The sequence below is a fragment of the Condylura cristata genome, unplaced genomic scaffold, assembly GCF_000260355.1.
Source record: "Condylura cristata isolate star-nosed mole 26May11 unplaced genomic scaffold, ConCri1.0 scaffold00026, whole genome shotgun sequence".
NCBI classification, from domain to species: domain Eukaryota; kingdom Metazoa; phylum Chordata; class Mammalia; order Eulipotyphla; family Talpidae; genus Condylura; species Condylura cristata.
In genome coordinates, this window is record NW_004567127.1 from 495,266 (window position 1) to 514,956 (window position 19,691).

Here is a 19,691-nt window from a genome sequence, read left to right on the forward strand (position 1 = left end):
CTCAGCGCCAGGGCAGGGCGGGGCCCCAGCGGCCGCAGGGCCGCGCCGCAGCGGCAGCACCGCCTCTCTCCAGAGCCCACTGGTCTCCCATGCCGCCCCCAGGACAGCCTGCAAGCAGTCAACCGGGGGATGCTTCGCCCAGCCCGGCTTCCTCAGCTCTCTGGAACATCTGAGCCACGGGAGTCGCGTCTGCGGTGAGCTGCGCCACCGCGAGGCCTGTGCGCCACTGCCCTGACCACGCACGCTCACCGGCCACAGTGCTCGCTGAGGACAACGCCCTCCGCGAAGAAGCCAGAACAAACTACTTCCGATAATGTTCTGATGCAACGTGCAGACATGTCTAAGAACTTCAAAGCACTGCCCCGGAAACTCTCCCACGTCGAGAGCATTTTCCCCAAGAAAGCTCGTACGTTCTTGACCACGGGTTTCACTCCTCCCCAGAAGCTGGGTCCCTCCTCAAGACTCAGGGCTCACGCCTGTGCTCTCTAGCCCGTGCACTCACTGGTCATCAGTCTCCACGGTGCCACCTCGGCGCGCCTCGCCCTGGATGGACTCCATGGCTGTGGAATAGAGCGCCTTCTGGGGGGCTGGTCTGCGGGCGTCCCCGGGGCACGGCACTTCGCTGCCGGAGGGCTCCCGCTGCGCGTGGTCGATGTTGTGGATGGACATCAGGAGGCTGTAGTCCATTATCTTGAAGCTCTGTAACACCTAATGAAGGAAAAATCACGCTCTGAGCGCTAGGAGGCATGAGGGTCCCCAGATGTCACAGCTCTTCTGATCTAATCATTCTCCACAGGGAACCTCCAGCCTGACTGACCCAGGATCACCCTCTGCTGCTGCTCTTCTGATGACTCGTTTCTACCCCCTTAGCCTTCTTTCACCCGCGTAAATGCGTTAGGGTTACCCAGCCCCTTGTTCTTCCCTCGTGGCAGGCACGCTGCGGAAAGCAAGCAGAAACACGCGTGTACCGAGCCAACTCACAGCAGGTCTGCTGCCCTCTTGTATGCCCGGCTCTGCTAGCGCAGCGGGGGCCGAACCCCCACCTCTGTCCGCACTGTCTACCCGTGTGGGGGCAGGGAGCTGCAGAGCCCTCTACAGGCCGGGGTTCTGATGCGGCAGGCCAAAGGGAGGGAACAGAGCAGAGGTGTTCGCTGAGAAGGAAGCCTGGGGGTGGGTGCTAGGAGAGAGGCATCTGAAATCTCTGCGGAGAGCAAAAGGGAACAGGCCGATGAGCAACACCAGCCCGGGGAGCAGCGACACAGACCAGCCACGCCCTGAGGCCGCCCCAGTGCACCCAGCTTCCACAGTGTGAGCCTGGAGGCGGCAGCAGGACCCAGACCTAGGGGTACCGCGCATGCGAGGGTGAGGAGGACGCGCGGCTGCGGGGCTGCGGCCTCACGGGAGCGGGCAGCCAAGCGAAGCCTGGGAGGGGAGAAGCGGGAGCGTGAAGTGTAAAGGCTTCGCAGCCTCAAGTTATTTTAAGCGAGTCTCTGCCTCCTACCGGGGACATATGGAGCTGACAGCAGTGTCCTGCCTCCCACGGCCCTGACGCCCACGATGCTGGGTGACTGGCAGAGGCGACGCGCGGCCAACTCACCAGACAGTCACGCTGCAGGGTCTTACAGAGCGCGTTGTACATGTCGGAATCCAAAAAGAGGCCATCGGGGATGTCTTGCAAGAAGTCCAGGTCTTTCAGGGTGGGGAGAGGCTTCTCTCGCTCCTTCTGGGAAGCCCGCCGTTTGTAGGTCGAGCCCTTGAGGTCATACTTGATGTGCATCTTGACCGAGCGGGGTAAGAGATTGTTCATCACCACAATCCGAATGTTCTTACCACCGGCCTGCACACAGTACAGGCCGTAGAATTTGGGCAGCAGAGTCCGAGGGTTCTGATTGAGGTTCTGAAGGCACAGCAGCAGGGCAGGAGAGCAGGTTAGCCCATTTTCAGGAGACTCATGGGCAAAGTTCTCCCCCAACCTCCTTGGGGGTCACTTACAATCTGACTGTCCAAGCCCACACCTGACTTGTTCAAAAATTTCCAATGCAACTCACTCAATGATGGCTCACCACTGAGCTAAGTCAGACCCTCCACAGAGGGGCCTTCGACAGCCTCTCAGTGGTGAGGAGTGAACTTATAATGGCGTTATTCCTTCCTTCAGAGAGGTTTAAGAGCACTTGGCCCGGCACACTCTGGGGGAGGCAGGGGAGCGCTGTACTTCCCAGCCTCCAGGAACAGTCTCCAGAGTGAGACGGAATGGCGCCCTGTTGAGGGAAGTAACCAACCTCATCTGACGTCTAGAAGCTAGGCTGACTAAGAACAGAAAAGAAAATCATCACTGAATCTTTCCATTCAGTAGGGCGGTTTAGGGCAAATAACTGAATTCAGGACTGAGAAAGAACTCCGTTGGGGGCCTTCCTGGTGCCACAGGGGTTAAGTCTCAGCACTATCAAGTCACCAAGGCCATTGAGGCCCGAGTTCCATTCCGGGCCAGGGAGGGACCCAGGGCGCAGCAGACCTCTCCTGTCTCCCCGCTGCCCCCTCAGCAGTGGGTTTCGGTGGATCCGCCTGTACTACTCCCCCACTCTGTCTCTGGGGCGTCCTCTCATCCCTGTACCCCAGTTCCTGTGTGCATAAATAAATAAATAAAACAAATCTTCTATTAAAATAAGAGGACTCCTGTGGCCACAAGAGAGCAAAGACGGTGGGGGAGAAGCATGGGCGCAGGCCCACCCCAGAGACCCGCTGGGAGTGGAGCTCAGTGGCTCAGCGGCCCTCCCCTCCTCACCATGTAGTATCCTGGAAGCAGCTTCTGCAGAAACTCCGCTTCTTTATGCTGGACCGTTTTGATGATGAACTCGTCATCACTGGATACATAGAAGAGGGACCCGCTGGCGCCCGAGTTGCAGAGTTCGATCAGCGGCTCACTGCAGAGGGAGTACTGGGCCCGGGGAGAGGGGGACAAGAGGCTCAGAGAGACCGGGGCGGGCCCAGGCAGAAATAACTGCACGTGCAATTCTGCTCGAGAACAATCAGAGCAAGATGGGCGCAGCGCTCTTGGGAGAAGCCCCTGACCCCAGTCACAGGGCCCTGGGACCTGGAAGCTTACCAAGTAATCATCAGGCCGGATACCAAATAACTCCCGGAAGTAGCGGAAGGCAACAGGCGCGTAGGTCTTGAACCGAAAGTCGTTGTAGTGATGAGCAGGCGTGAGGTTGCTCCCTTCACTGTGGGGTTGACAGAAGAAGCCGTCATCCACCCAGGGGAGAGGTGCAGTCGAGCAGGCGCGGGCCCGGACAGCCCGACAGATCCAGGGGATTAGGTGAGTCAGCGTTGGTGGGACTGAGGCATCACACGGGACACGGCCAGAACACAGGCCACCACGCTGCCTCCCACTCCACGCACTGAACTGGGCTTCAGCACGCACGGCACGGCCGGGGGCTCACGCGCCATTCCCACATCACCCTGATGAAGGTCTCCAGTGCCCTATCACTAGGACATCAGCCCAAATTAGACCCGGAAAATTCTCTGAGGTCGCTTTAACCTCTGTACCTGGGGAAGAAGATACTCTCCACCACATAGAAGTCCTGCATGAGGACATCCCGCTCCGGTTTCGTGCTCAGGCTCCCCACAGTATGAGTGATGCCTAACTGGATGGCACCCTTCAAGGCAGAGGAGGTCGTCTGGCAAACAGAAAACAAGAGGAAAGTTTCAGGCACTAATAAGACCGCGAAGCAGTCCAAGCAAAGGAGAACAGCATGACAATGCGACGCCTGCACATCATCTGACCAGAGCCACGGAAGCTCAGGAGGAGACTCAAAAGCAAACACCATCCGGGCAGTGCCGGCCAGGCTGGGCCGCCCCTGCTCTCCACAGCAGAGACCTGGCAGAGGCGTGAGCGTGTGGGGACGCAGGAGCCTGAGTGGGGCTGAGTGAGCGGCCGCAGCTGGGCAAGGTGGCTCTCCCCTGACTGAGCTGGAAGACGCTCTGCGCACCAGAGGAACTTCGAGCTCACTTCACTCCAAAGGTTTCTGCCGCACGGGCACGGGTACCCCGCCTACACAGAATGTAACAAAAGTCAGGGCGCTCTGGCGGGGTAGGGCTGTGCTTCCTGTGCAGCCCGCGTCTACTTGAAGTTAATCAGAATTAAAGTGAGGGCCGCTCTCTTCGCAGGTCTTGCTGGCCGGCGCTCAGCACACACCAGGATGGCCCAGAAGCCCATTTCACCTCCCGGGGCAAGCTCTGAAGGACAGTCTGCCTTCAAGGGTTTCGCTCATCAGCTCTCATGAGAATCTGATCTTAGCCCTCGCTGGAATTACAACTGTAACCACTTCTATAAGAGGTTTTTGCCTCTCCAACTAGAAGCTCAATGCTTATTAGCACATGAAAAGAACTCAGTTTTCTACTGAACTGACCTGGGTATCAGAAAGCCCCTGCCCGGGAGCCAGGCCCCTTTACTAAGAATCCATCTGTCTCCTCTATTACTTGGGACAATGCAGCAAAGGCAGAGAACAAAGGAGTGACATTTACACAGGCCAGAAACGGAGCCCTAACGCACATGTTCACCGGGCACCAAGTGAGCCCAGAACTGCAGAGCTGGGACCGCCACAGGACGTCTCTCCTGCCCTCCCTTCACCAGGCTGATTTTTGCCCTATTGCTAGCTTTTTGATGATCACGATCATCTTTCCAACTGTGTGACAGCCAAAGCCCAAAGTGCACGTATTCTAGGCCTCGTCACCAGCCGAACTACAACTTAAGAACAAACTGTGCACGCCAGGAGAGAACGGAGACACCCAGCCTGTGGCCTCTCCCGCACACGCCGGGTGCTAGGGAGACGGACTTCTTAGAGATGCGCGCGGCTGCTGACGCCAGGCGAGAATGTCGTGGGGACTTGTCACACACACGTGCCCAACAGGGAAACCCAACGTCTCTGACTCAGTGAACAGGATCCCTGAGAACATTCTCCCCCAACACACACAAGTGCCAACTCACCCTGTGAGGTGCACCCTAAAGTCCGAGCTGCCTGACAAGTACTATGCGAAGGCTTGGGGGCCAGGAGATGAGGCATAAGGTGGGGTGACATCAAGGAGACAGAACTAGCCCTTCCCAGAGTAAATGAAAGGGCTCTCCCCAGACGTACCTTTTTATATGTTGTCTCTCCTGTGGAATCAACACCTCGGTGGCCTATTTTCTTGACGGGCATGCCAGAGGGATGAGACACCTAGGGGAAGAAGAATCAAAATTAGTAGGAGTCCCAGCAAACAACCCTGGTCGTTGGTCAAAACAAAACACATTTGAGATAAGGACGTTTCTAAACTCCTCCAAAGATGGACACCATTAACCACAGCCACAGTGTTGCTTCCCAGTGAACTGGCCAATTAAAAGAATAGAAAAGAAAACGCCCATATTTCACCTGTTAGCTTCAAAGAAATGACACAAAACTAGGAAATAACACCAGAAAAAAGGAAAAACCTAAATTCACAAATGCAATTCCAGAAATGACTGCCCCTAACCTTCAGGTGAACCGGGATATTATTTGCTCAGACTGAATTCAACAGCAGAACAAATGCTAGTAATGAAAGCCCAGGAATGACAAGGCTGAGGCAACAGAATGACTCCTCAGAGACTGGGTCTCAGTGCCTTGAAGAGGTTCCTGAGACATGATGACGGCTGTTTTCCACCCACACGACAGTCTTGAGATAAGGAAGGAGGAAGACCAGTAGAGCTGAACCTGGAAAGCGATTCCAGACGCCATGGCCGTGACGCCAGCCGACTGCCAGGCAGGCTCGCTTCACCAGACGTTCACCTACAGTCCCAAAGGCAGAGACAAGTGGGAACAGACGTCCTGATCCAAGGGCCTGATGTGAAATTTGCTTCTTCTTCTTAAGAAGAAAACCTTTAGCCTACTGCCTGACAAATCTGAGATTTGTTTTGAGACAAAAGCCTAAACTCTTAGGCCAAAGTGTCCAGTTTAGGAAGCTCCTGTCACAAACCCAGGAGAGAGGCAAGCGGTCGCAGGAGAAATGCCCACAGGAAGAAAGGTAAGCAAATGGTTAACACCACACGGAAAGGCCAACGGAAAGCAAAGGCTCATGCGTCGGGGGCAGCCTGTGTCACAGGCGTGTAGACCAGAGGCCACGATCACAGGTGAGCACAGGTGAGCACAGGTCAGCACGGGCCATCTGCTCCCAGCCTGCCCTGCGGCCCAACCCTGGGGCCCTAGCTGCAGACCCGCTAGGCCTCGCTTTCTTCAGCTGTAGAACAACAAAAATCACAGCCGCACCAGTCCTCTCTCCACAGAGGTCGTTGCAGAGCTGAGCACGGTGTCTCTAAAATGGCGCTTAAAGGCAGGCCTGCCTCTTTGGTACACTAAAAATGCTCAATCTATGTGAGCTGTTATCAGTACCATAGTAAAATGCGACAAAAGTAGAGTTGTACTGAGTTCCACTGAAGAAATGTCAGAACTGTCTAGTTCCAGACTAGGATTTACTCTCCGGCCCGCCTACCCCAGAATGACAGCTGCTGTAACTACTGCATCAATATGAAACTTACCTCAGATGTCATGGGTCTCTTGATTCCAGATGCTGTCAAAAAAATAAACAAGATGTGACCTTTAGCATGTACACACACAACCTCCGTCAAGCACATTAAACCCGTAAGTCATCAGGGCTTAAGTCAAGTCAAACAGGCTCCTGCCTCTTGCTCAGGGAGATCAAATTCTTTCCAACAGGAATTTTAAAGAGTCCCTTCCTTGTCCGCCAGGGTCCTTATGTAAATTCCACTCTCCTGTTCCTAGTCTCTTTTCTTCCTCAAGTATTTACGTTTTCTCCAGGAAGTCTGTCTGGGACACATCTAACTCAGAGGCAGAGGGCCCCTCAGCACCCTAGGTGAGGAGGGCCCGAGAGCCACGCTGCCTGCCTGGGGTCTGGGCCCAATCAATGATTTCTCTCTCAGACCTACAAGGACGAACTTTTAGAGCACACCCATGGCACTTTGTTCCTTCCACTATTGTTTACCTCGTGACAAAGTAAGGGTAAAGAGAAGACTGAGGAGAAAATATTGTCTGGGAAGAGTGAACAAGCATTCAGGGCAGGCTGAAGCCGCTGTGTCCTCCGCGTCCTCGCCTGTTGTGCCGCAGCCTCCGGGAACCCTGCTGAGCTCGCTGCTCACCATGCAGTCAGCACAGATGGGTAGGGCAAGTGTGTGGTTAGCGCTCACAGTATTACCTATTTCTTATCCACTTCCATTTAGGAACCATCTCAAGTGTGTTCAGAAAGTGACTCTTTGGTGCATCTACAGAAAAGCTACTCTGAAAGGTCAAATGCATCCTTAAGGTTTGCCAGTCCCACAATTTTCACCCATCGTCACGTCGGACAGTCACTTGGAAGACCTTCCTCCCTTCATACTGAAAAATGTTGGCCTTTATCTTCAAAGACTATTGGTGGATCACTGTGAATTAGTTCTAAAGAAGCCGAAGGGAATGAGGATTAGCCATTAAAGGAAATTCGAGAGAGGAGGCGAGTGGGTGGTAGTCAGTGGGCTCCACTAGCGTCTGAGTAAGGCCCCGGGTCCCGGGTCCTGCCCAGGTCAGGATCAAACCGAAGCCACAGACAGACACGGGCTGGGGGCCGTTGGGTAACATTCTTACTATGGTTGGTCGAGACCAGATCAAGGCACCCGAGAAGCTCAGAAGCAAGCTGGGCCCAGAGGACAGACTGTGATGACAAAGGCCACGGCTAGGTATTTTTTTACCAATAGCAGAGCGGCGAAAGTGCCTTCCCCAGTGAGTCAGCGTGGCAGAAAACGGGGAACAGATGGCTTCCATTCTCTTCCCAATGAGGGCGGCGAGGGAAATGCCACGCAGCCGTCGGGAGGACAGGCATAAAGTGACTCGGGAAACCGCACCATGTGCACTGCTGACGCTGAGCTGTCACATCACAGGTGCGCGGCTGCCAGCAGGCCCGGGGTAGCTGCCTCAAGCCCATCGGGTGGGCTTCAGCTGGGCGAAAGAACAGGCGAGGGAGGGCTGGGCCAAGGACACTCGGGTCTAGGAGGAGAACGGCGCCTGGCTGACTGCGGAACCCGGTGTCCAACAAGAGCAGCCACGCCCCTGCAGCCCTCGGAGAGCCAGCACGCTGTGCCATCTCAAGTCAGAAGGCCCAGGTGCAAACCCCTTGCCCGGCCGGGAAAACTGTTCTGCTTAACAAAAAGGACCTGTGTTTTAAGGTTTAAGTGGCTATTAGATGTGAGATAAGCTAAATCAAAATACTTTATGGACTCTCAAGTGCTACACAAGTATGCTACTGTGTGAGGAAACGGCTCCTTCAGGCACTGGCACGGCACCCTCGCAGGGACCAAGCTCCTCTAGGGATCACCTGCTCGGTGTGTGGGCTGCAGGTGAGCACTGGTGCAGGGGCGCAGCTGGCCCCCACTAGGCAGAGGGTCCTCCGTCTGCACCTTCAGGAAATGCTCACAAGCTTTTCAAAGGCCTGCGCTCCTGCCGGCCCCTGCAGGCCCCTGCAGGCCGTGCTCCTGTTCTCCTGCACCCCAACCCCAGTACAAAAGCTTGTAGGGCACACGATCACGAGCAGTAATTCTCATCAGGAACGGGGTGACTCAGTTAAGACAGACGCTGATTCTGAACTGCTTGGTCAATGGCCCAGTCCCCCTTCTATTCACCCAGAAGGGATCTCGGCAGAACGGAGAGCCAACACCCAGTCCCAGAGTGGGCACCCAAGAGGGTGACCTCTGCATGCAAGGAGTCAGACTGCGGAGCGGGAAGCAGCTTAGTGGCTTCAAGGCACTGTAGGTCTGGGGCTTGCTTTCTACAGAGTTCTACTTTGCTGCCTTCCCTATTTTTATCACACAAACATGTGGCTTTAGGGCTGCTACACTCTTGCAAAGTACGCAGAGGGAGGGTGGGAGGACTTTGTGTGGAATCTTGGTGCCAGCTGCAGAGCTTAGCAACTACAAAACTGAGACTAACCCCCAAAATGCTACTGCTGCAGCAGAAAGATACTGTGGTCTACATCATCACAATCAGACCAAGTAACCGGGAGGTGAACCAGGCCTAAGATTTACCTTCTTCCATGTCTGAAGTTTTGGCCAAAGATCAGAGTCAACTTAGCAAATAATAGAAGAGAAAAATATCTAAAGAATTTTATCAGCGCGGCCCTGACACTTAGACTGCTCCAGAGACCCAAGAAAAACAGAGCGACAGTACCGGGAACTGGGTACAGCCACGGCCATGAGCCTGAAAAGCCACAACAGCATACACAGAGCACACTTCACCAGAAAGCAGGTTTTCCCTTTAATGGGGGCGGGGGGGGGGCACGGGTAGGGAAAGAGACCACTGGGCAAGGCACACATTCGTCTGGCCAGCAGTTGAGGGAAATGGATTCATCCCTATGGATGACCAGAATTTTGGTTTCCAGTATCTTTGTGAAACGTTCTCTAACGAGTAGCATCACCCTACAATCCCATCCATGATTTGTCTATAGCTCCCCGCTTGTGGGGGAGGTTGACTACAGGACAGCGCTGTCCTTAAAATGTATTCTTCCAGAAAAACCTTTCTCCTGAGGATGTCAGGAATCATCAGCCAAAACTCTCAAAATGCCTACACCACCATAGGTCCACAATAGGCAATACACTTTGTTACAGGGGTGGGTGGTCACAGCGGGAAAGGCCCAGGCGGGCTTCCTCTCACTGACTCATTTTTAAAGACCTCAGCACATGCCTGACACTCAGCGATTTCCCTTTCCCCACCTCCTATTCGTTCTATTGACCGCACGCCACACCCGGTACCCCAAGGCGTGTGCTCCTAAGTTGCGGGGGTCGTGCAGCCGCAGGCTTCCCCACCTAGTGGGCATCTATCTCCACTTTCTCCAGTTTCCCCTTCCTTAACTGTTGCCTGAACTGAGATGCCAATACAGCGTTGGCCAATGACTTATCCCCACTAACCAGTTCATATCTGTACAGCACGTTAAAGCGTACAGACACATCTCATTGAGGCCTGAAAACTACACAGGGGTGGGAACTGCTCTAGCGAGGCCCACCAAAGACAATGCAAAACTTATCTGGATGCTAGTTAGAAAAAAATACAAGATTTCTGGACAGAAATCTCGGAGAAAAACCACCAACTGTTAGTTCTGTACGTGACAAGCTACCACAGGTTACAACTCCAGCCTCTCCCAGCCCCCAAGCGTGCTCCCTATGGAGATATTCTGAAGCCCGATGGGTACACTGCACCTGTCGATTGCTTTCAAATCCTCGGCGACAGAGAGGGCTCAAGCACCATCACTCTAGGCGCGCTGCACACACTCACTCTTAGAAGTTCAGGGGAGAACAAGAGAAAAGAAAGCGATTTTGGGTAACTGAGCTTCTGCATGTGAGTTGGTTTCTTTGAGATTTTCTGTTAGAACAAGCACCCAAAGACGAAGTTCTAAAGGAAGTTCTGTTTCTACTGAACTATCTTCCCAGTTCAGGTGCACAGAGCTTATTTCCTTCGTGAGTGTGGACAACGGCCTATTAACGGGCCCCGGGCCAAGAAGCACTCTGAACAACTGGCCCATACTGCTACAGTGGAAGCTTAACAGAGGAGGCCAAGCCGAGGAGGCTGCTGCTGGAAACGGGAGACAAGGGCTGGGGAGCCCCCGATGCCCGCCCGCCCGCACGTCACAGAAAGAAGCGAGCGTGAGCAGTGCCGGCGCAAGGGTGTGCTGCGTTGGGGATTTTGTTTTTTATTCTGGCCAAGGCTCAGTCTGGCTGAAATCTAAGCTATTATCAAAGGTTGCTTTTTACTTACTCTTTTCCTTTTCTAATTAAAGTAACACTGCACTATAACACTGTGAAAGCTGTTTTTTAAGTTGAACAAGTTGACAATTTAGCTTCAGTCACCAATAAAGCTACTTGGTTTTTTTTCAAGCTAACAGATCTGATCTTTTGATAATATAAAACAAAAGGGCCTTTGAGATTTTAATCTAATGTTTTGTTTTGTTTTGTTTTGTTTTAAAGTAAGAGCACACAGGGAAGTTAAAGGATGTGGTCAAAATTAAAGTAATAGTGACAGAGTCAGGATTGAAATTCACATTGCTAATCTTCAATTCAGCTCTTTCTTGTAAACAATCTTTTGTTTTCAGTCTCCTGGCCGCCTAGGTGAGACAAGGAAGCACCAAGGGCTTCAGAAAGCGCTGACAAACTAGATGAACCTCAGAATTGCTATCAGACGACAGAAAGCAGTTTTCTTCACTTTCAGGTAAATCCCCTTCCCATGAAGGGAGAAGACGGTCTTTCCCCCCGATCATTTTTACCAACAAGAGTCGGAGTAAGAAGAGTCCTGCGCCTCCCGGCAGGGCAAAGGCGTTAAATCTCAGCACTATGAAGCTACCCGCAGCCAGGCAGCACTGCAGCAAGTTCAATCCCTGCCAGAGAGGGACCCCCAGGGCACAGAGGACCTCTCCTGTCCCCCGCTGCTCCCCTCAGCAGTGGATTTGAGTCCATCTGCCTATTCTGCTCCCCAATGTCTCTGGGGAAACCTCTGGCCTACACCCCAACTCTTGTATACATAAATGAATAAATCTTTTTTTGGGGGGAGGGGAGAATCTCCTTCAGTTCCTCTCAATGAAAAGATCAGCATGTTCCCCTGCAACAGTAATAAATATTTCGGGAAAAACAGTACCTTTCACTTCTTCTACTTAGTGAGATGAGCCTTCTAAGAACCACACATTTCTAGAGAGTAGAAAGTCTTTCAAGTCTGATACTTGAAAGAGCAGGTTCTACTACTGAGGTTCTCACCAGTAGTAGACAGGACCATTTGTCTTTGTAAAGAGACATCAATAGCTAACAGAAAAAAGAATGCCATTCTCCTTCGATTAGGATTTTCTTCTTGATTTATGAATGGTAATGACTTGCTCTGATTAAAAGCATGGGCTACGATTACTGAATTTGCCTGGATAAAAAGGTGGCTTTTGATGGACAAACTGTTTTAAGGGTCCTAGAACCCAGTAGAGAGTCAGTCACCATTCACTGGCATCAATCTACATTAATTTTTAACTTATTTTCTAAAGTGATCAACATTAGGGGCACATAAAGAGCTCAGACTTGTTTTTTTGTTTTTAGGAGAATCAAGGTCAGAGAGGAAGTCCCCTTCTGGGCCATTTTCTCCACCAGCAAGGACAGCCAGTCCGTCCGTACCACTCAACAATCAGTATTTAATCTGTTCTAAGTCACACCAGTGCACACACACACACGCTGAGATTAGTGAAGGGAGTAGTAACAGCACCGGGCAGGAACGTGGGCTCTGAAGTCAGAACACCTAGGTTCGATTAAAATTTGTCTGAGTCTCAGGTACCTGGTCCATAAAATGGAGGAACAGCAGCATGTACCTCATGGGGTGCTATAAAAATTATGTCAGTCATGGATGAGCCTTAACATACAGTAAATTCTCCACGAGCACTAGAATTATCATCATCAGTACGAGTTACTAAGCCCCACGTTCAGGGTGAGGAGGGTTAGGGGACGACAGGTGCACGGACAGGGAAGAACAAGGGTGGAGACCAGTCTACTGAAAACAGATGGAGGTTACGGGACAATTCTGAGAAGACAAAAGGTAGTCAGTTGCTTCACGTCACACCATGGAGCTGTGGGAAAGTACACATTTGTGTTAAGACAGCGACTCTTCTGGAGTGGGCAGAGGGAGGGAGCTGCCGTCAGCTGAGGTCTGCAGGACACCCACAGCCTTCTCTGAAGACCGTGTACTACCACACAGAAAGTCTGGAAGTGTTATGGGGAAGAAGAGCTGGCTGCTAGTTACTGCAAGGAGCTCATGCTTCTTCAGCAGATACACATCAGATCTACCTCTCTTACGGTTGACCCCACAGCACAGAAAGTTGAGACCTAAATGAGGAAAAACAGAAAATTATCACTTATTGCTGGGGTTCTACTTGTCTACTTGTCTTTAATAAACATTAAAAAAAAAAAAAAAACCCTCCAAAGTTTAAAATCACAAATAGGACGTAGGCTGACCCCCAGCACCGGACCGTGAAATGTGAGGCGACACTTTACAGCTACAGGTGATGTGTAAAAACAGGAAAGCGAGACGTTCGGGAGCAAGTATCCAGCAGTGGCCACAACACTGTGACCCAACCCATTTCACTCCGGGGTGACTCCAGCCTGCAAAATCTTTGTGTGGCCCCTTTGCGCGAAAGCTTCTCTTCTTTTAAAAAAGAATGGGGGCTGTCCCTGGGGGCGCAACTGACTAACGCTTAGTGCTAGGAAGCTACCCACAGCTGCTTCAGCAAAACTTCGACACTTCAGCATGAGTTCAGTCCCCAGCCAGGGAGTGACCCACAGGGCACAGCAGACCCCTCCTGCTGCCCCCTCAGCAGTGTATGTCAGTACATCCCCCTGCTCTGCTCCCCGCTCTGTCTCTGGGGAATCCTCTCACCCCGTGCACCTCTGGCTTATACCCCAGTTCTGTCTGCATTAAAAAATAAACCTTTAAAGTAAAATGGGTGTTCTTCTTTCCACTTTGGGAAGGCAATACCCAGCAAAAAGCCTTAAAAATAGGTATGTACAAGTTGACCTGGAAGTGAAATTTATCCTAATAATCAGTTACCTTAATAAAAATACATGTACCCAGAGGTATGTGTCACAGTATCATGTATGTAGTAACTATAACCGGATAGCTACTATAACTGGAAAGACTCAAATGAACAGGGTGACTGTTGGTAAGTATTGTGTAGCCATAAAACTGAGTGCTTTTCTTTTTGTGTGTTCACTCAGATAGCATATCACAATGAATTGTTGCGTGGAGAAGGTCAAAGAATTAGTTAAAATTATACAGTACAAAATTCTTGGAAAAACACCCATAAACTTACATAGAAAAGATCCCAAAGAATATACACCCCAATATAACACATGGCCATTTCTAGACAGCGGTATTAAGCTGATTTTGTAACTTTATAAAGGTTCTATTTTTCTTATCTACATAAGTTTCCTGTAACAAATATTATACAGATATACAAGGTGGCGTTCCTGTCACTACCTGCTGTCCCCCCCCATTTCCCAGCAAAGCATTACCCAACAGCCCCACCACGCAGCCCATCACCCCACCCTGCACCTGAGCCAGGCCCAGGCTGCTGCAGAGACAAACTGGGAGGACAAATGTGAAAGGAGATGTCAAAGCTGCTGCTGACAACCCAAACCCACAAAAAAACTTGAGGTCTATACACTAACACCTCCTCCTCTACAGGTCAGCCCCCATACACCCTGAAAGTAACCTGCATCAGCACAATCAGAGGTCTCTCTGAAGAGACCGTCTCTCCCATTCCTCAGAATATTCCCGTGTTCAATAAAATGGAGCTATCTAATTTCAGCATTACTTCCTGAGCACCAAGACTTATAAAACAGAGAAGCTCCAGTCTGTGAATTATGAAAGTAAGGTGGGGACTCTTCACTGCTACTAACTTCGCACAGCACAAGCAGACAGGCTAGCGCCAGGGTGGCGCCAGGGCAAAAGCTCTGCTGAGATGCCGCAGCTGAAGCACCACACCACTCAGCCGGCTATGACTGAGCCTGCGTCCGTCCAAGGATGCGCTCCATTCGGCCCACGGCCTCTCCCTGCGTGTGTCTGTGGAAGAAAAAATACTAGAGAGCTGGTTTCCAGCCACAGGAAACATCACTATGGGGCTCCATGAATTTGCTTGCTACTACTGAGCCTCTGAAGATTCATCTTGAGAAGGAGGGTTAGAGAAAGAAAACCCATCCGTTTAATTCTGAGGAGAGTAAAAAAGGCAAACTTAGGTGGAAACAAGTTGGCCTTAATTGAACAAAGACATTTCCTAACAGTCAATGGCTCCGAGGAGTTGTTACCCCCACCCAGTATCTGGAACAAAACACAGTTGGCCTTAATACCAGAGCCTCTCCCTTGGCTCTCAGAGTAGAAGCATCTCGTCAGAGAGGAGATGACATCATCTAGCAGATGAGGAACTAAGAGGCAGTGTGACTGACTTCAGTGTTTGAAGTCCACATATAATTTGGGGATGCTGGAGGCTGGCCGGATGTGCATTCCTCAGGCAACTGGAGCTCTGCCTGAACAGGTCATAGGAATGAAATTCCAGAGACCCAACCCAACGATCTACCACTAGTACTTCACGTAAATGTGTCAACAATTCTCACATGGAGCACAAAGAGACGAGCAAACTTTGTGGAAGGAAAATGCTAGTTTTTAGGGGGTCTTGGTGACATGACTGACAACCAAAGATCTAAAAAAAAAAAGAGGAAAGCCACATAAAACTAAACTAAACCAAACACAAGCAGGCCAGCTGTTTAGCAAACTGTCTGAAGCAACCTCCCGTCCTCTTTAACTTGCAGTTCTGAAAGTCATCTTAACAATCCCCGCAGGGGGAGGCACAACATGTTCTCCACAGAAAATACTCAAGAGATATGCCTGCAATGTTGACCTGTCTCCTCAGAAGCTGCTGAGCACACAGCTTTAAAACGTAGCGCCGACCATTACTGCACCTTCATTAAGGATCAAACCAAGTCAATTAAGAAAAATAAGCCATATTCTAGAGAAAAGTTAAATTCGGTTTCCATGCAGGTATAAGTTTTTTCTAAGAACAGTCTCAGAAGTCAGTGAGGCGAGGACACTCCTGCAAAGCTGGGTCTAGCTGCCCTAGGGTCAGCTCAGCTGGGAGCCGACTAAGTCCCATGGAATGAGCCAGAGACTAAAGACTCATCTTGATACCATGTGGCCTTATGCAACATCTTTGCTGCTAAAAACAATCTATCTGGACCTCAGTTTCTAATTTGGAAAATGAAAAGATTAACATATATCTACATCTCCCTGCAGTTTAAAAAAAATCAACTTTTTAAAAAGCCACTTAGTTTTTAAGTCACTTCCCTCCATTTTTCATGAAATTTGCTTCTAGTTCTAAAAGGCAAATCTATGATTCTCAGGCCAACTCACACACCACTATCAAAACCATGAAAATATGGGCCCTCCCTGTGGCACAATGTGTTAAAGGGCAATACCACAAAGCAGGCTGCAGCCGCTTCGATCCCTGGCCAGGGAGTGACCCACAGGGCGCAGCAGACCTCTCCTGAGTCTCCCAGCTGCTCCCCTCAGCAGTGTACTTCAGTAATCTGCTTGTTCTACTCCCCCCTCTCACTGCCCCTGCACCTCCGGCCTGTACCCCAGTTTTGTATGCATAAATCAGTCTTTTTAAAAAATTATGGAAAAACAAACAAACAAAAAAAAAAAAACAGGTCCTTCTTCACAAGACCCAAATCTCTGGGATAGGATACCTGTCAAGATATTTCTGGCAGACTAACACCTCACAATTCTACTTTCAAACCTGGCTCTAGCTTGAAAAGCAATGATTCTTGCTAGCTGGAATGCACACACTTCAGCAGAGTCTAACTTCCATTCTATCGCAATGAGCCATAATCGCACCAACAATGCACTTGAAGCACTAACACACTCCCATCCCCTGCAAGGAAATCGGGATAGTGCTAAGGAGAGTTCTCTTCTACTATCCTTTTATACAGGTTTTGCTTTTTTAAGGGTATCTGAAGTTAGTCAGCTTGTTTACCTGCTTTGTGCACAGGAAAGCTCAATACTCTGATTACACACCCTAGAAAGGCTTCCCATTCTTTTCCTGCACCATCCTCCGCTCACTCCCATCAACATCAGGGTTCTTTGGGGTAATGCTTATTCTTGACAAACTTCACAATGCTCAGTCAGGTATGCAGGGCAAACAATAAGATATATTTAATTCCCTATGAGGAACCTGCCTTTCTCTTTTTGCCTCAGTCTTCCTGATTCCAATACCAAGGAGACTTCTCCAGAATCAGTTGCTTACGTATTAATAGATATTGCACACAGCATTACAAATAGACAGTGGATCTTCAGAGAAGAAAGAAAAATGCAAAGTTTAAAGGAGGCAAAGTTTAAAAAGATGAAAGGGATATAAAAACAGTTACTCTCAACGGAAACCAGTAAAAAAACAACAGAAACTGGGAGACAAGAACAAAGTCGGGTCAAACATACGTGAAGAAACCAAACAATACTCTCTTGATATGCAAGAATAAAGAAGTGAGCTACAACAGGGAAAATGAGCTGGGAAGGAGTTTCTCCTCTGACTGGTAAACTGGGTTTGCATCACCAGGAAAGAGACAAATTCCCAACGGGAGCCCATCAGAAGACAGAATACTTCCTGAAGTCTGCTTTTAGCCCTCATCAAGAAAATCAAGGAGAGAAGAAAACCCGACAATGCCAACTGCTGTTCTTGTTCTGTCTCTGGCTTGAGACCATCGCTGTGGTTCACTTCCCAGGCTGTAACTACCATTATATTATCAAAGAAGCATAGGCTGATACATTATACAATGGCTAGTAGCTAGCAGATATTTGAGCCAAATAATTAAGCAGGGCTTTTATATCAACCCATAACAGCACAAACGAATTATTAGCAAAAATACTATACAAGACTAACTTGTAAATACATGTATTTGCAACCATACATCAGCATAGGACACTACTATACCTGTGTAATTACACATAACTGAGCTTAAGCAGTAGTGGCAGAAATGATTCATCAAAAATAATGACATTCTGATGTCAATTCTCTGGCAGAGTCTACCAAAGGGGGAGATAAGGGGGGTGTGGGTGGAGGGATCCAAAAGCCTCTATGGAGAAAACACCCTACTTACAAAACATCAACCCAAGTGGTAACTGGGAATATTCTGACTACATGCTATTGTGTTCTTTTTACTTCCAGATTTCAGTTTTTCACGCCACTATTTTCCACTAGTCAATGGAGGCAAAGAGACAAATCAACCTACAAGTGGCTTGTACTGTGTACAAAAAACAAAACAAAAAAAAACACGCTCAACTAAACCCCCACCGTTAGGGTTATCAGATTACTGGCCGGGCTCTACTGGAAGGACACCCAGCCCTGAGCCCTGAGATATCCCTCAGCAGTCACTGGAGAAAAAGTTCAGGAACGAGCTGTCAAGTCACGTTAATCATCTGTGTGCATGATAAAGTCGTAAGTTTAGGGTGACAATTTCAGAAATGTTCTGGTGTGGAGCAAAAGCAGCTGCAGGTTCATGATCTTCTAAGGTTTCAAATGCTATTTTCTTGGGGGAGTCGAACATGCGTCTAGCACACAGCTCTTCCTCAGGGGAGCACGCACTCTGGCATTCTGATTGACTTCCTAACACCTCCAAAGCTTCAAGTACCAAAGCGAAACTCTTTACCCTTCACAGGAGTGAGAAGGGAACTCAGTGACTCGATTTCAAGGCAAGTGGACCAGGCAAACACGCTGAACGCAGGCTGATAGACGGTCACTCTCTGGACAGCACCTTCTCAGGGTGCACGAGGGAATGGTGCCGCTGTCCAAATAATGGGGGACGAGGAGGAAGAAGTTAAATGACTTTCTTTGGCCCACCAAACAGCTGCGGCTGAAGGCAAACAGCATCACCTACCAACCAGCCAGTGTGAGGGGCAGGTACACTGACAAGGGCTGTGATGAGCTGATGCTCACTTGTAACCACCCCCAGACCCAACCTCTCCACCGCCAGTGGGCAAAGCTGTCAAAAATCTTCTGGAGCTGCTCAGAGCTTCTCTCCCCTCTGAATCTCCCCGCCCACGGTATAAAAGATCGGCTCTGGCTAATGGTGAAATAACCTAAAGAGAGGTTCAACAACTGTTCCAAGTAACCTGCTCTTCCTGCTCTGAATGCCGCAGGATTCTGAGCCACCAAAGGTTATGAGATGGTTTCCCGGATCATCTGTCCCTGAATCTTAATATTTTTTCTTTGTATCAATTTTCAACTCTGCCAGACAGTCTTTAGGATTTCAGAGTTTCACCAGGTTGAGGGGGGTTTAGCTAACATCTTAGAACAACAGATTGGCGTTCTGTGGTTAAAACACACCTGCCCTTGAGCTTCTCCAAGGCGGGCCAGCACGTCACCCTTCAGCAGTGTGGAAATACAAACCCGCCTCTTCTTCTGCCAGAGTCCGAACTCCCCTGGTCTTCTCCAGGCCGGCGCAGCTCTATTCTAGTCACAAAACCTATTCTAAATAGCCTCTTTTGCGTCAGAATCAAACATCTTATCCTCGTCAAAAGCTCATTAGCTTTAGTCCACTAAGCCCAGACCTAAAGAAAAGTGCAGACATGAGAGGTCAAAACGTATCTGCCCACCAAAATCTCCTGTTTTGGGCGCCTATGTCACAGACTGTTCTTAACTTCTGAATGCAGTATGTTTCGATATTTGTCAGAGGTGCAGACACGGCGGGAACAAGGGAAGAAAAGTAGAAAACGAATCCACAGCGATGATTTGCGCTTTTAAAACTGAAGAGACAATGTCTCATGAACTATTTTTAACTTAGACTTCTTTTCTACTTGGCTTCACATGTAAACACCAGCGTCGAGGAGCCACAGGCCCCCCGCATTTGGCTTTTTGGGGAGACACAACAGGAACGAAGCGCCCCGCCAGCTGCTGCCAGCCCTCCGCCTGCAGGAATGAGAAGGCGAAGGCGACGTGGGAAACTACGCGGGTCGCTGCTCTGCTCGGGCCGAGAAGCCGCCTAAGAGCTCCGGGCTCCCTTTCCCGACCAGTGTGTGCCCGAGCCAGCCTGGGACCCAGCGGGGGGCCGCGGGCCGAGCACCCCACACCTCCCTCGCCGACCC

General features: G+C 50.2%; 1 protein-coding gene across 1 annotated transcript in view; it reads right to left on the reverse strand.

Annotated features, from left to right (window-relative positions):
• PIP5K1A (phosphatidylinositol-4-phosphate 5-kinase, type I, alpha) overlaps nt 1-9,070 on the reverse strand; it is a 16,861-nt gene extending 7,791 nt beyond the window's left edge. The window contains exons 1-7 of the mRNA XM_012730159.1: nt 6,548-9,070; nt 5,136-5,216; nt 3,547-3,677; nt 3,104-3,221; nt 2,783-2,935; nt 1,598-1,897; nt 503-708 (exon numbers count right to left, since the gene is read on the reverse strand). Of these exons, the coding sequence (XP_012585613.1) occupies nt 503-708; nt 1,598-1,897; nt 2,783-2,935; nt 3,104-3,221; nt 3,547-3,677; nt 5,136-5,216; nt 6,548-6,643 (1,085 nt within the window). The 5' untranslated portion in view covers nt 6,644-9,070. The remainder of the gene's footprint in view (nt 1-502; nt 709-1,597; nt 1,898-2,782; nt 2,936-3,103; nt 3,222-3,546; nt 3,678-5,135; nt 5,217-6,547) is intronic.
• Between the last annotated feature and the right edge of the window lie 10,621 nt (nt 9,071-19,691).